Source organism: Anticarsia gemmatalis, chromosome 19 (genome assembly GCF_050436995.1).
Source record: "Anticarsia gemmatalis isolate Benzon Research Colony breed Stoneville strain chromosome 19, ilAntGemm2 primary, whole genome shotgun sequence".
Classification (NCBI taxonomy): Eukaryota; Metazoa; Arthropoda; class Insecta; order Lepidoptera; family Erebidae; genus Anticarsia; species Anticarsia gemmatalis.
This window is the reverse complement of record NC_134763.1, coordinates 7,778,862-7,796,545: the sequence shown is the minus strand read 5'-3', so window position 1 is coordinate 7,796,545 and position 17,684 is coordinate 7,778,862. Positions and strand designations below refer to the sequence as shown.

At 34.0% G+C, this 17,684-nt stretch overlaps 1 protein-coding gene across 2 annotated transcripts in view; it reads right to left on the bottom strand.

Annotated features, from left to right (window-relative positions):
• Window positions 1–17,684, bottom strand: part of dsx (transcription factor doublesex) — a 223,875-nt gene that overhangs the window by 84,754 nt on the left and 121,437 nt on the right. Inside the window, exon 3 of one of the 2 annotated variants that reach the window (XM_076126778.1) lies at window positions 3,833–4,044. In XM_076126778.1, the coding sequence (XP_075982893.1) occupies window positions 3,857–4,044 (188 nt within the window). In that variant the 3' untranslated portion in view covers window positions 3,833–3,856. Of the gene's footprint in view, window positions 1–3,832; window positions 4,045–17,684 lie in introns of those variants that run through there. The other variant, XR_012959917.1, reaches the window with a different exon arrangement.

Sequence of the window (17,684 nt, the reverse complement as noted above, 5' to 3'; positions counted from 1 at the left end):
GTTAAATTTTATAATTTTTCAACACTTTTGTGCAACTTTGAGCACTTGTGTGCAGTGTTGAAAAGAAAGAAAAAAAAAAGAAATACAAAACATAAATAATATTCAAATAATAAAGATAATTAGAAATCTAAAGAAAACTAATCTGTTGACAAATAAATCATTTTTCATCAAATTGTAATACATTATTTTGAAATAGACTTGGTAGAAGCAGCACAGTTCCAAGCTTTTTTATCATCTAAATAATCTTTAATAGTGTAATAACCCTATAGACATGAATATTTGAAAGCAAACTTAGCTTAAACGCGTGCAAAAATAAAATTAGTCGACCGGCAAAAGTGTTAATAATTTAAGTTCTTTGTAATATTTTGACAATAATCAATATTAATGCTGCATGTTATACCAATTTGGAATTTTGATAAAATTTAGAAATTATTTATGGAGTGGGCAGTAAAGCCACCATACATTTTTTTTTCACCACAAGTGCTCAAAGTTGCACGAAAGTTGTGAAAGATTATAAAATTTAACTTTGAATGCATAATTTAAATAAAAAACAAGTAGTAATAACAAAACAAGATTGTAGATTCAATAGCATATCTATTCAGGATTTATTTGCAAAAAACGGATTAAAAAAAAGCCTTAATTTGTGATCACAGCATCAAAAACTAAGAGCGTAAATCGGTTTCTTAAAAAACACACAAAATGGCCAAAATCTCGAAAACTATGATACTTGTGCCAGAGGTAAATTTTAATTTTTAGATCAGTCGGGAAGTCGCCCATCCGCTGGTAAAGGATTATCCATTATTTACGCCACACCCTGTATATCTTTATATATATAATTCTTCTGTAAGTGTGTATGTCACTGAACTTCTCTTAAACGACTGGACCGATTTTGATGAAATTTTTTGTGTGTGTTCAAGGGGATCTGAGAATGGTTTAGATTCACAATTTTGTCCGCTGGACGATGTTTTTTTAATTATTTTTTAATTTATTAGATAGGACAACGTCTGTCGGGTCCGCTAGTAATAGCTATAATACTATTAGTTAGTTAACACGTCATTTACTCACACTGACCATAAATAATAGAAATTGAGGGCATAGAGTCAAACAGTTTCTGTTTACTGATAGGCCAATAAAAGAGGAATAGCTAATAAAACGTAGTTAGTACATAGTTGGAAAGCTAGTGGCCAACACTTAACCTCTCGGCACCCTCGCCGCTACTGGAACTTACAAATTATTGCCTTTTAAAACTACTATGAAGGAATGAATGTCACAATGTGCGATTACGTATGTGTGTATATTTGTATGCAAGTCAGTAAATGGTTTTGAAATTGATCTATTGATGAAACGATCTACGAGTCAGAAAAAAGTAATTGAATCTTTTTTTTTAAGCCATTACTGTCCCACTGCAGGGCAAGGGTCACCTCCCAAACGAGGGGGAGGGGTTAGGCCTTGAGTCCACCACGCTGGCTAAGTGCGGGTTGGAGACTTTGTATGGTATTAATCAAATTTTAGGCAAGGTTTCCCCTCACGATGTTTCCTTTCACCGTTAGAGCCTAATCTTTAATCATACAAAAAGTAATTGGACAAAAAAGGTCCTTTCGGCAAAACGATTGACTACCAAAATCGAGCTGCCTATCAAGAAATGTTAATAAAAAAATTGTTCAGCGTCTTTTTCGGAAGAAACATAAATACCTATTATTGTAGAACAATTTTAAATCAAGAACTCGATACTACAGATAATACAATATGCCACAGGCTACAAAAACAATACAATATGCCACAAGCAATACTAATAGTACTATTGTAAATTTAATATAATTCGGTAAATTATTGACGTGTTAACAATAGAGCCCATTAAAGTCTTGAACTGTAAATGATTTTGATACTTTCAAGTTGAACACAAAAAGTATCGGGACGGTGATTGACAAGGGCACACATTAGCCAGTCTTTTATTCAATTTACTACTAAACTGTGTAAGTACTTAAGTATGAAAATATATTTAAATTGTTGAAGCCTTTTACATTGATTTGTAAAGAGCACCGGCTTACAAGGCTTGCATTGTAAGTCGGTGGTATTAATATTTTTTTGAACATCTGGTCTTTAACAAAACTGATTTGATAATTTTACCTTTTTTTGTGTTCTACCTTTTAGTGTTTTTTATTAAATTTAAGGTCCTACTTGCTATTTGCATTATTACTTTTCGTACCATAAAATATAATTCCTGTTGTTAATTATAATACATAAATTTTAGATACAAAATATTTGAAATCTTGTTAACAATTAATTAATCATTCCTGAATATTATGCTTTCAGTTTTTACCTTTTTAGATTTACTTATAAATTACTTACGGCCAGTTTCTTCACCAAAAGTAACAGCCAAATAAAAATTACATTCAAATTTGTCAAAAAATAATGTCATTTTTAACTGCAATTTAAAGAAGAAACTTGCTGTTAATATTATAAATGCGAAAGTTTGTCAGAATGTTTGCAACAGAAAATACTAACGCGATCGTAGTCAAGAGTAAAAACTAGTATTTCACAAGAATAAAAGCAATCACTACTAAAGTAACCACCCTAATTGTTTACAGAGCGTGAAGAAATAAACACCGTCCGAACCTAATAATAAACAGTACACTGACAAAACTTCACTCAAAATTGTATCCTAAGCTTAAGAAATAAAGTTTATTTTGTAATGTATGAAAATCTTAATTGATGTTACTTGTTTGAAAGCTGAATGTCTATATCGATTAGAGATCGATTAATGTGTTTTACCGGCTACTTATTATGTTGTACTAATGATATGGTAATTTTGTGATCATTGAGTACCTTGATTTATAAAAAGTCGCGGTCTGATTCTGATTGACGGCTTATGGCTGACGCCTTATGCATTGACTGAAGTTCTCGGTCCCTCAATTTATAATGGTGCTTGAAATGTCTGGGCTTTGGGCCGGTAGAAAGTCCTCCTTGCCTATATTCCGCTACGGCAGACAGTTTAATTGCAGCCGGCCAACCATGCAGGACTATGTTTATAGTATCCAAGCATGAGCACAGTACACAGGCACACTCTCTAAACCCTCACTTCCTTCGGTGGAACGGTTAACACACACGACGGCTTTACGTGCTCTCCGAGGTCTTAGGAGATCTACAACCTCAGCCGACAAACTTCGTGTATCTAGAGAGAATGACGGAAAAAAACTGAAGTAATTTTTGGTCCGATCCGGAATTCGGACTTAAACGTCTGCGGGCGGTCGCATGGACTACTGAACGCGCACCATCACACTGTGTGTCAGTTTCTAGTACGTAATAATATGTAAGGGAGCCTGTTTAACTGTTCCCGGGTCATTAATAATGAACGTGTGTGTAATGCTGATAGGTCCGGAGTGTAAAGCGTGGGGAACTCAGCAAACGTTACATGAATATGTATAAATTGTGTGTGAATTATCCGTGAATTAACATAGACATTCAAACAGTAATATGTTCTCAACGACATCCATAAGAATGTTGTAATTGGGAAACTTTCCGTGGTATAAACAACAAAATTTTACACTATTTTAAAGATTGACGATTATACTCTCTGACCTTCTGACGGTTTGTTCAATTATCCGTCAAAACGTTATACTCGAATAAAGTCATCTTAAAATGGACGCTTTGATGTTATGCACTAAAGATGAACATATTTTCAGGGTGTAACTTTCAACCAGTTACCACCTTTACCGAATCTTTTTCATATCCAGTTAATAACTCGCGACACGAGTAACTTAGCTACTGTATTCAGTAATTTCTAATTTCGTCATCTTAATATTTTAAAATTACAGAGCAAAATGTACAGTACCTGTGACGGCGCAAGATCACATCGCTACAAGTGCGCGGGCGGCGGCGACGCGCGGGTCGTGAGCGGCAGCGGCAGGAGGTGCGGCGCGTACTCCGGGGCCAGCACGTAGCGCGGCGAGCAGCACATGGAGTACGAGCCCTTGCGCGCCTGCAGCTCCAGGAGCGAGCACAGCGACCGCTCGTACAACCGCCACTGATGCACCACCCAGTGGGCTGGAGATAAACAACTAATCAGAATAGTCTTTAAATTGAGAGGTGATGAACCATCGAGTAGCTGTCGAGATTTCTGTTTTACTGTTACTGTCCAGGGGCAAGGTTCTCCCCCCGAATCGAGGGGTTAGCCCTTGAGTCCACAACACTACACAGCCTCAAACTGCGTTAAACAACTTTTAAGTATGTAAGATTTCATCATGATGTTTTGGAACAAGTCATGCGATGGGTAAATGTTCAGAATTTTACATAGAAAATTCTACAGAGTGTATCTTTGAAGAGCAATTTTCTAGTTCGTATCCTCACTTGTTAGATAGAGCAGAATCTTCCATAGAAAGATCGACAGCAACTCAATAGGTTTGCAACTACCTCTCCTATCTTTCGCCATGCGAGTACTTAAATAAAGCATCAGCTTTGTAACAGAAAATATTTGAAGACAGAAAAAATAATAAGATTATGATTGCATTAGGCTTAGGCACTAATTATTATTTGTGTCTAGTAGGCAAGTCATTATTTCTATGTAATTCTATTACGTACAATGTGTACCATTCTTCATGCTAACATATTGACTTGGCTACTTGAACGTTTCTTGAGATAAAACAATTTGCATAGCATTAAAATGGGGTTTAAAAAGTAACCATTATAGAACCGGTTTAAGACAACATATTCATACACAAAAAAGTATAAACTGTCACTGTCCTATTACAGGAATTCAGGCGCCGTCCCATATCTACGACAAACACGCTACAGATTGAAGAATTCTTCAATAGTATACATTCACGTCCGTAACTACTATGACAAAACACGGAGACATACTCAAATACTCCTAAGCGGCTACCCATCAACGTAATGTCCTCATCAAACGTTGCTTTACCCACAAATTGTTTACCAACCGGTAAGCACGGCTAGCTGTTAGCACCTCATTAGGGCTGGGCTATTCTTCATTTAGGCTAATGTTAAACGATTTAATACGTCTGGCACCCCACCGCGAATAATGCGTTGTTCTACAGGAGACTAATGGTATGCGCTAACAAGCGTTGTTGGACAGGCAGACAGGCAGACTTTACTAATGGCGTCTTGGCAGACCAAACAGGAGCATTATTTATATCAATCATTTTTCAAGTTATCTTTCACTTATGAAGCCATTATCGTTTATTTTGATAGTATTTTTTTTTCTTCTTCGTCGATGTTGACTAAATGTTATTACTTAGGTGCCTTATAAAAACGTTTATCAAACAAAATCTAGCATAACTTTTTACAAAATAATTATGTTTCTGTTATTGCTAAGTAAATCGTAATTGCTTTTTTTGCAAACCGAAAGCACGATTCTGTCTGTACATTGGAGTATCGAAATTTTGACATTCAAAATGTACTGCAAAAATAGTTTCTACGACGTCCGCTAGAGGCGCTGAACCGATTGTCATACAACATTTTTCTCGACAGCTAGTCGATTGTTAGTCGACAGTAGAAGAGAATCGCGGAACTAATCCGTAGAAATAGTACCTATCTGAAGAAGCATGGCAGCTATATATTTTTTAAAGATAAGTTGAACAAAATATCAAATGTCATTAAACACAGTCGGGCTAAGCGATTTATATTAGGCGTGGATGTGAAGCCACCGCGCGTTTATCGGCTATCACTAGCCGTGGGCACGAGTGGCAGACACTTAATCCTTTGGGACAGTGTTTCCTAACCTATGGTCTGAGGAACCCTGGAAATTCAAAGTCAAATATGCTTTATTTCATAAACTATAACAAGAAATAAATTTTTTTACCACCGCTTCGGAAAAGCTGTTGCTCCTTAGAAGAAACAGGAAGAAACTCACAGCGTATTTTAAGGGGTCTTACCTTTTCTTAGTTACTATAAGTATAGTAAATGTTGTAAGTAAACGCTAACTTTTTTAGTATTAGACCCTTTTTGTTTTGTTATTCAGGGTGTCTATTATTTCTAGGGTTTGCTGACTGGAATAATTTAAGAAACGCTGCCTAAAGCGATACATTCTGTAGCTTACTAGTATCACAATGCATTCTGTAGCAAGTGTTTTGAATAATCCTGTGATGGCTATCAACTTTTGTAACAAAATTGGAGATATGTACATGAGGTAGTTTAACGCGCATATCTGAATTAAAAGTATTTTGTAGCACAAAATATCTTCAAATATTAAGATATATTTACTATTTGGTTTGTCTGTATATAAGTAAAGTTCACGCTCTTTTTCCAATGTCGAGCGTGACATGAGCAGTATTGCTCATGTCATATTTAGTGATAGTATCCAATTTTCAACTGATTTTCAGACGAAACCTAAACTGCAAAAAGGCTAAGGCTTAAGGCTTTTAGGAATGTAAATACTTAAACACGTTATATTATAATAACTAAGTTATCTCGTTACTAACAAATTGACTTAAATTAGCAGCAGAATCACTAGATAATTGTAACTAATGAATACATGTTATTATGCCTTATTATAAAATAATTGTACGATTGCCTGTCGGTAATTTGTAATTACTTAATGTTAACTCTAATGCAGTTATCTGAGATACATTTAGCGGTAGTTTATCTATTCAAATTGTATTTTTTACATGAGCTTAAACGCTACTTAATAGATAAAACGCTACTGAATAGATAAACTACTGCTAAATGTACCTCAGAAACCGGGGATCTGTCTTGGTCATATCTAAATACTATATTAAATATCGAACTATCGTAGTATCCATACTTTATTCATATTATAAACTAGCTGACCCGCGCAACTTCGCTTGCGTCACATAATTTTCCCCGTTTTTTGTAACATTTTTCGTCGCTACTCCCCCCCTATTGGTCGTAGCGTGATGATATATGGCCTATAACCTTCCTCGATAAATGGGCTATCTAACACTGAAAGAATTTTTCAAATCGGACCAGTAGATCCTGAGATTAGCGCGTTCAAACTAACAAACAAACAATCAAACAAACAAACTCTTCCGCTTTATAATATTAGTATAGAAGTATAGATGCGAAAGTAACTCTGTCTGTTACTCAATCAAGTCTAAACTACTGAACAAATTTGCATGAAATTTGTTACAGGGATATTTTGATACCCAATAAAGGACATAGGCTATTTTTTACCCCGATAAAATGACGCATTCCTTTGAGAAAATTCAGGTGGCGGACGATGTCGCGGGTAAAAGCTAGTATTAAACAAAGTACTGTTTGTTATACGGTTACTATCCATCGAATGGTTTAACATCGATGGCGGCAAAAGAAAAACACAAGACACTTTTTTGCGAAGATCTCATAAAAACGTTAACCATAATGTGATGTAATTCGATATCAATTACAGCACAATTATACTGCTATAAGAAGAAATGAATTGCTAACAAAATAACAATTATCACTTAAGAAGCGTATAAATAGTATTTTATATTCTTTAGAACGATACGTAAACATAAAATTTTATTATGTCACATTGTAGAGCGTATTACGTACGTGAGAAAGGTTAACTCAAGACCCCTTTATAGACATGCTTTTTGACAAAAACTTGTGTATTTTTTTTAAATTTATGTCTGACTGGCTAACTGAATTTAAAACTTGCTTTTGGTTTGCTTTTTTTTGTCACGGGGACTTTTACAAACATACAAACGTGGTGAACTAAACCACTATGCCACTGACTTTTTTGGAAAATTATGTGATTTTTACGACCCATTCACTGCCCTTGTGGTGCGGTCGATTGTATATCCAACTGTTTACCATCACAGGTTCGATTTTCGAGTTGGAAAAAAGTTATTGGTATTTTATAAATTGTATTGGTTCTTTTCTCAGTCTCTGCAAGATTTGCCAACTTAAAAATGTAAAACAAACCTACTAATTCTACTTCTGTAACCTACTTCAAACACATAAATATCTTAAATAACGTATCGGAATGCTAAAACGGGGTAATACAGTTGCGACTGTAGGCAATCGAAGTAAAATGATTTCCTTCATATCTCGAGGTTGCTCAATCGTAGACTAATATACCTTGACTAGATTACGAACTGGTTTTACACTACTTATCTATCTGTACACACAGATTACATGTAGATTAAACCTTTCGTTTAAGTAGGACTAACATTTGGATGGTAATAGCTTGAAAGGATAGGATACTGACTTTGAAATTCTAAACTGAATGTCGGATCATAAATTGGAAGTACTATGTTTCAGGCGTAGTACTTAGCTATATTTACGAGTATCTAACAAAGTAAATAAGAAAGTATATATCAATATAAATAAAACAAAAAAAAATTGCAGGGTTAGTAAAGCATCTTTAGGTAAGAGCTACGGAAATGAGATACGGGTGAGACCTTAAGTCCATCACGCTGACCCGGCGAGGGTTTGGGAACTTGCAATACTTCAAAAATGTGTACAATTTTTTTTAGTTACATGACGATGTTTTCCTTCACTCTCAGCACATAACTTTAGAAGTCACTACAACATTTTCCATTCTTATTATTATATCAGCGTTAAATACTGGAAACCAGCCCTTTACTACAACATATCATTATTTATTAAGCACACGATATTCACTCACGAAGTTGTTTATTGTAAGAAAAAATCTGACACAATCGTTGGCCACAATCAATCAACAAGTGATTTGCACTCGACCTTTCCATTAACACTCCACACCGTTTATAATGGCTTGACGCATACACTTTGTATTTATTTCACACATTTAACTAGTCTACTGTAGGGATGTAAACTTTGAATTGAAAAATATAGTTACATCAAAAAAATACATGTGCAAGAAATCGGCTTCCTTTTTGGGTAAGTAAGGAAGCCGATTTTCATAAAGCCGTCCCTAGACAAATAATAATATTGGAAAAAAATATGTATAGTCGCCAGTTTGAGGCTATTATTTTTGACTACAAAATTGAACGTCACCTAGTATTATAGGAGACATTGATTTAATTTTATTGTTTAATAAAATTATGCCAACCTATTGAGCATTATTATATCTACAACAGCAAGGATATCTAAGTTTAAGCACAGCTACTGGACTCTTTAAAACATTTCGTCGATTGTTTCCCCGAAACTTCAATGTAGCTTTGCATCCCTATTATAATTCCTGTAGCAAAACGACGCCATTAAACGACAGTCTACTTTGTTGTCAATTTAAGAAGACAAACTGTCTGTTATGTCATTAGTCTAGATTATATTTGACGTGACGAAACAACTATTAGTACACACATAATAATTACACGCAATGTTACACAGATGAGCGCTTTTATTATTCTATCATTTAAGCCGATAGGCTTACTGCCAGCTTATCTCACCATCTAGTACAATTAACTACATTCGATACTATCAAAAAGCGAGCGTCACACAAAAAAGAAAAAAAACTTAACATAGTTCTTGCGGAATACGTTAGCGGCTGTCTAAGACACAAAATTATTTTATGAACACGTCACACACAAAGAGCCCAGCTTCTATAGTTGTGCGTAAAATTAGTTACAAATACAGTCAATTATTCTAGGCTATATCTAGTTCCTGGGCACTATATTAACATGTCACTCGTTCCATACTAATCAAAGGCAGGATTTTTTTTCTTTGAGTGTCTCACAGTGATCTATCGTCAAAAGAAAATAAAAAAAGTACCAAAGTCACAAATAAAGACATGAGTATTGTTCTAGGAAATAGTACCATATTTCAGGCTAGTCTGCGCGCGCATATGTCAAGATGCTCATTACTAACATTCAGCCAACCAATCAGATACTCCACAAAAGTGTGCGCAACGCATTAGTAATCGTTTGTTTTGTTATAGCAAATAGTCGAATGAAACATTATAGATGGCTTTAATAAGTGTTGCCAAGCTTTCAAGCTTACTACACACATTCGGTTCGGCATTAATCGACTCAGGCCTAACAAGTAAATTACTTGCTTTGAGTCAATGTTTGCTGCTCTTAAAGCTCAATTGGCAAGCCGGTAATCAGAATAGAACAGGGTTAAATCTAAATGGAGAAATTAATACACTTATCACTCCGCCAAGGACATTCTATACAAAAAGATCTCACTCTGCAAATATAGACGTAAGGTCGCCAATTAAAAAAAAAGGAAAATTCTACGAAAATGCTTTAAAAAAATCGGGAAGTGCTTCATTATAAGTTAGTCGGTTTGTCCTAGATCCGAGCGTCTCGTGTTTTCTGTCCTAGCTGAAATATTAAAGATATGGTAAACCTACTTCTAATAAACTGTCACTGCACTCGTTCAATTAGTTTAATAGACTAGCGATCATATCAAAGGAGAGCCGTGCCAAATGGAAGGGCAGCGTGAAATGGAAAACTAAAATATGTGAGTGATTATTGGAATCTTCTGGTGAGAAACCAGGTTTTGGAAATCTGCCAGGTGGGAGGAAAGGACTTCATTTCAGTACTGAAAAAATCAATATTAATAAGTATTAATTAAGACAGGAGGAATTTTGTTTTTGTGTGTATTTTACGTAGTAGTAATCTCCGAAACTGCGTTACGTATTTGGTAAGTTCGTTCATCCTTTGAAAGGCCAACGATACCCAATGGAAATCATATGTTATGTATCTTAATAAATTTTGATGATATTTACTAGGCAAAGATAAGGTGAGCATTATTTCTTGATAAAATTTGATGTATTATCACTTCTTTGGAAAATATCTTTATTTTAGAAGGTTGATATTGTTCGTGCTATACCTATTTATTCTACAAACAATTATTATTGTTCTAGCGGCTTTTTGTACCATACCTATATATATTTATTTATTATCCGCTTTTAGTATGCCTAAACCACTATTCATAGAGCTAACCAACACGTTGCATCAGCAAATGATTAAATAGAAACCATTTTAATTCATTACATTGCAATAGTCATGATAGGTTTTCCTTAAAAATTTGCATAGTAAATACGTACATAAATAAATACATATTTTATGATGTTTTATTTTAATATATTTCCTTTACATATAGATAGAACTAGAGATTAAATGTACTTAAATAAAAAAAAAATTATGGTAAATATAAAAAAATATAAGTATAAATATTTCTTCCCACTCACAGCATGTATGTATAATGTATATGTTACTGATAAACGATGCAAATTTATAGCTAACTATGCTCCAGTAAATATAATCCAAAATTGATGATTAATCTTTTATTTGTTACTAGCTGACCCGCGCAACTTCGCTTGCGTCACATAAGAGAGAATGAGTCAAAATTTTCCCCGTTTTTGTAACATTTTTTATTGGTACTCTGCTCCTATTGGTCGTAGCGTGATGATATATAGCCTATAACCTTCCTCGATAAATGGGCTATCTAACACTGAAGAATTTTTCAAATCGGACCGGTAGTTCCTGAGATTAGCGCGTTCAAACAAACAAACAAACAAACAAACAATCAAACAAACAAACAAACAAACTCTTCAGCTTTATAATATTAGTATAGATAATATTAGTATAGATTTCAACTAACTTTGCCCAAGACTTAATCTGTGTGACTCTTATCAGGGTACAAATTATCTTAAATGGCAAGTTTTACTCCAGTGCCTAAGCTATCTGTGAACTAAAATTCATCAAAATCTGTTCAGTACTTTTTCGAAATTGAGTAACAAACATCCAAAATTATGCATTTTTAATATAAGTTACTTTAAATGACTTCCCTCATCTTGTACTTGATAATTCTTATTTCATCATATCTCTTAAATATTTTTTCAAAATTTTACTTTTATAATTTCCCTGCAATATAAATATAAACGTAGAAATAGAGTCATTATAACGGCCTTGACCGAGGAAACTGAAGCACTCGCGTCATTTGATAACATAATAACAAGTAATACACGCGTACAGTGATGCGAATACATCTTGTTGTGAAGCTATTTATATCTCAACACACGTGGATATCATTTCTAATGTTTTATATTAAAATGAATCGCCAAATGTAGTGCTAACCACTCAACTTGGCATGTTTAAGTAAAATTATCTTTATAGACACGGGAATGTTTTATGGAGACCAAAATAAAAAAATAAATTCGTGAGCGTGAGCTTGCATCATAGTAGAACAAATTAGAAAAAACACATTTATTGTATGGGGAACCCCCTTAATGTATATTTTTTAACCTTCTATACCTAAGTTATTCCCTTTTTTCCTGTTATATTTTTCTGAGAAAATGATTCCCTGAATGAATTTATGTTTATTTTTTTAGCTTATTACTTATGATATTAAATTAGAAAAAAATATCTCCAAGTCTACGATACGCGAAATTTTGTAAAAAGCTATGTTTTTATATAAGCCAAGTGCATTGATAATTATTTACAATAAGTACAAAGTAATCATTATGATAGTCGAGTGCTACCGAACTGTTTCGCCACGCGTGTGATAAGATATAATATACGAGACAAGACAGTCAATTGTCAACCTTCAATGATTCGTCATTTGATTGATTGATTTCAAGAGGCACTTCAAAAAAGAGAACAATATTATTGTACTGAGTGCCGATTTTTCCATCATTTTTAATAGTCGTTGCAATTTTAAAGAATCAGTCTGTTAAAATATTTAAATTATTTTTTTGTAACAGGTAACTTACGATACAATTTAAATAGTCATAGAGTTGAATATCACATTAAATAATGAGATACATATGTATTTTTATTTTGTTGAAATGTGAACCAAAATGAATATAACAAAACGAAACATACCACAAGTCATGTCATAATATATTCAATCGAATGATGATATTAGCTACCAGATGCGTCCTATTTCCGTACTGAAAATAACTTAGAAGCGTTATTATCAAAATAAGGAAGCAAAAGGTCGTAAAATGAGACACTTACAAACGCAACAAGTTTGCAACAATGTCGCACCGATGCATATTTAAATCTCCGACGTAATGCCACTATCAAACTATATCTATTTTTATTAACGCACACACACATAACTTTGAAATAAGTTACACATACAAATATGAACTTTAAGGTCTGACGTGTAGGATAGAATTTGTTTTGAAGGAAAATGACGTTCACACTTCGTTTCGTGAAATAATATGAGTGGGTATGCGGTCGTCAATGATACAACTGCCAAGGTATTAGCTATATGTACCAACCACGTGCCAAAGTATGTATGGATGTGTTCGATTCTTGCATTCCAGTATAAACTGAACCTTGTGATTAGAATCTAAGCCGTTGTAGTGACGTTGTAACGTACTAGATGGAACGAAGCGGGGGAGGTCTAACTGCCTGGTTGTTAAACGAAGATAGAAAATGTATCGTGAGTCCGATACAGTTTTATTGTTCAAAGATTAATTGCATTGTGATATTTAACATCCGTCTGTGTGATTATGTTGTCATTATGAGGACAGTTTCCTTTAGATGAGTGTTATTATGTAGCGATATATGTACTATTGTTAGATGAAGTTGCGTAATATAATATATGCGATCGATTGTAATGATAACTTGCGTTCTTTAACATCGTTTATCATAAATGACATTGATTTAATTGGAAATATTATAATTTTCGCTTAGAATAACAAACAATTGTTTTGTCACTCGCTGAGGTTCGAACATGTCTCCTTCTTATGAATATTTTTCAAACACAATGCCTGTTTTTTAGGGGTCCGTACCTAAAAGTTAAAAACTTAACCCTATTACTAAGCCTCCGCTGTCTGTTTGTCCGACCGTCAGTCCGTTTGCCACCAGGCTGTATCTCATAAGCCGTAATTAAAGCTGAATTGTTCTCAAATTATTTATTTCCGTTGCCGCTATTACACCAAATTTACCAAATTTGACCGGCTTGACCGATTCTCATGAAATTTTATGAGCATATTGAATAGGTCTAAGAATCTGTCAACATCTATTTTTCATACCCCTTAGTGATAAGGGTTGTCCATCCTTAATATTTCTTATTTTTTTCATTATGTCGCATTAAATAATATAACATACGTCCAATTTTTAACCTTTTATCACGAATCCCAATTTTTAATAGTCATTTTAGTATAATTTATATGGCATAACAACGCTTGCCGGGTCAGCTGGTGTTGATATAAAATATAATTGAAACATATTAGTCACCGTCCAATATCCTATGTATAATATTTCTCTAACTAATAAATTATAAGTGGTTTACCTTCCCATTCTATTTCTAATAACGAGTATTTAACTTGTTTTATACACACATAAATATATTTATTTATTCATCGCATTTCATGATTAATGGTCAACCTACTGTCAAAGTTGTTTAAGCCGCCCGAATGCCTTGAACATGAGTATAATTGCACTTTACACGTGCCCTACGAAGGGCGGTGACGCTGAGCTCAAATACCGGCCACCCATCTATAGTATGTCGGCGCCAACGATTGCTTAACCTGCTAATCGTTTCTCAACCGGTGGCTAGGAGTAATAAATATAGTCAGACAAGCTATCATGTAGTGCTATCAGTTGCCAAGTCAAACACATTAGATTTGCTATTGCTCTACTTGTCCATTAGCACCTAATTGTTTCAAGTCGATTGCTAAACCAATAAGCCTTGCACACGGTGACTAAACTATCGGCTTGGGATCAGTCAAAGCATTTATTGAGAAAATTTATTGCTACAAAAAATAATTTTAGTAATTCTGGCTGTAAAAAAAATGAAAATAATTAACAACTTTTTTTTTCTTAAATATAGCAAATAAATACATCATACTTAAATTAATAATAATATAATCAACCCAACTGATATAAAAAACATCAAGCATTGTCATTTGAATTCTTGCTGCTCATAGCTTTTAAAAGTTGTTAAGTAATGTGCGAGTTATAGCGCGATTTCTACCATTTTTAACTATCAGCTAGCTGTGGCTAAATACCAACGAAATAAGTATGAAAAAAAAAATCAACACCACAAGCGGTTGATGCAGGAACTATTTTTCCATACATTTTAAATGTCAAACTCTCGGTGCTCATTAGTACCGACTGTAGACAATGCCACTATTGTTCTTTTTGCGTTTTACAAAAAATACTTGAAGTGATAAATGGGTTTGGATACGGGATCCGACATTACTGGGCACGGTGTCAAATCCTGATCTAATTCTGATATTATAAACCAAGACAAAGCCGTAACAAAGGGAGCGTTTGTACTGAACGAAAATATCTATTGCATGTACTTGTGTGAATCAGAATGAAATATTAACCGCTATAATAACATAAAATGATAATCTTTGGATACTGCGTGTTTGCTCCGTAAACTATGAAAATAAAACAAATGAAAACATTAACTAATTTAGTAAAAATGCTGTCGAAATTAATCGACTTATTAACATTTAATCGATATCAGTTCCATATAATAGCATCGAGTTCGTCAACTTTAAGACATGTATTTTACTTAAATTTCACACTCATATCATATATTACACATCATATACATCAAAATAATATAAAGTTAATCTAATTCCGATTCAGAACGGCTAAACAAACTTAGAGCAGTTTGCTAATATAATCCCGAAGCCCTATAATTCATCGCAGCCACTTATGACGGACATAACACGCGGTTATTTCAGTCGCACTGCCCATACTAATATTATAAATTGGAAAGTCTATCTATTACGCTTTCTCGACTGATATTTACCACGTATTAGTTGAAGAGTCAGTATTAAACATAGACTACTTTCTAACATTTAGAACTTTACGCTTGTAAAACGTAAGTAGGTAGAGATTTATAAAATACAATCGCGTTTCACCGTTTACTATGTTAGTCTCATGTATAAGAGAGCAAGCTTATAGCCATATACCGGGCACGTTACCAAACACCGGACTGCTATTGAGAATAATCTATATACATAGAACTCTTCTACTGAGTGACTGATTGACTGATGGACAACGCACAGCCGAAACTACTGAGCGTAGAAAGATGAAATTTGGTATAAAGATTGCTTAGAAAATGTAGAGGAGCACTAAGAGAAGATTTTTGGAAATCCACCACCGAAGAGGGGGGAAATGTCACGCGGTAAAGCCGCGAGCAGAAAGCTAATGGAATATAAATTGGATAAAAATCAAAACTCATGTTTAGAAGAGGAATACAATTTCACCCTGGCCAGTCACAGACTTTTTATTCTCATAAATCAGAACTCTTTATACGCAAGTGGAACCGCGCGGTCTCCTCGCAAGCCGGATAGGCTTTGATTCGATACGCTTGTCAGACAGCGTATGGTGTCTGGACCGTAATAGCATGACGCGCCTGAGTCTGTGTTGATGCCTGTGCTTGATTAACGCTGGGAGATCTATGGCTCTACAACTAAAAGGAATAAGATGATATTTTTATCATCATGTTTGATCGTGTATTAAAATATTATATTGAGAATAAGGTTAATCAATTAGCGACCAATGCAGAAATATGATCAAAATTTTATGTGATGATTCAAAGCGTTTCTACAATCGTTACAATTGCTGTCGTGAAACATGTCAAAATAGCTTATGAGTCTAATTTAATTAGATCTTTAAATCGAAAATTTATTAATGAAATTGAATTTATAGCTAGTTAATAAATGTACAAAAAATTTACATCTTATGTCTATATTCCATTTTATTAACGAAATACCTGCCTTTATAAAGCTGAACGTCCATCGTCAGCTAAAATAAGTGACATTCATTTAGCTTACATAGTTCGGCCAGTTTTATACATGTGCATTGTGCATCCACCGCAAACTATGTATGTCAGCTAAGCTCACAAAGTTATTAATGACAATGGACGTTCGGCTCAGTGTCAAATCCTTCAAATAAGCATCAACTCGTTAAATTCTAGTACTGTCTCAATACACATTGTAATAATTTATATTAATGATGTGATTATTAAAATGTCATGAGCCGCTGCTTGCACTGCTTAGTTTCGAATCAAATGATCGTGTGTGAGTTGTCCAATGACATTTATTTATTTTTTTATTTGATGTAACATTCTCTAACAAACTCGCGAAATGGTCATTCAAAATGTATTTTACTTGAAGCCGGTTTAAGCCGCATATAGATCACCCATTAATATTGCCGTAGTTTCAAACCGTTTAGGAATAGAAACGGTATGTTCAGTTTAAAAAGGTCTATTTAATTATCTATTCCTGTGAGTCTGATGGACGGCCCGTAGAGGGTTTGTCCTTTTAATTGATGGCTTAATTACTTATTAAAAGTCTGGCTAGACTGAGTGAGATGTAGGCTTAGTTTGACTGGATTTTAGTGGCGTTTAATTAAATAGGGTCGAAATTAGGCTATTTAATGTCGAGTAAATTTAGATTTGGTGTTGGCTCCGGAAATTTTAATTGGATAGACATTGTATCAGAAATCGGTAAAGGAATGAGTCGGAATATTGGTTCTGACCATAATTTGAACTATATTATACCAACTCGTAAGCAATTTTTCGATATTTCACTGAGTAGACACTATAGTCATGTTTAGTATTTTATCTTAAATGTTTAGCCATTTTCAATTAAAATGAAAACAAATAAAAACACACCACACATGACATTTATAATATTAGAATTAATTTCCTAAACATGTTTGTCTCAAATATATTTTTGGCCTTTAATTCTAGTAAATCTATACTAATATTATAAAGCTGAAGAGTTTGTTTGTTTGTTTGAACGCGGTAATCTCAGAAACTACTGGTGCGAATTGACAAATTAAAATATGTTACAAAAATTGGGAAACTATGATTCG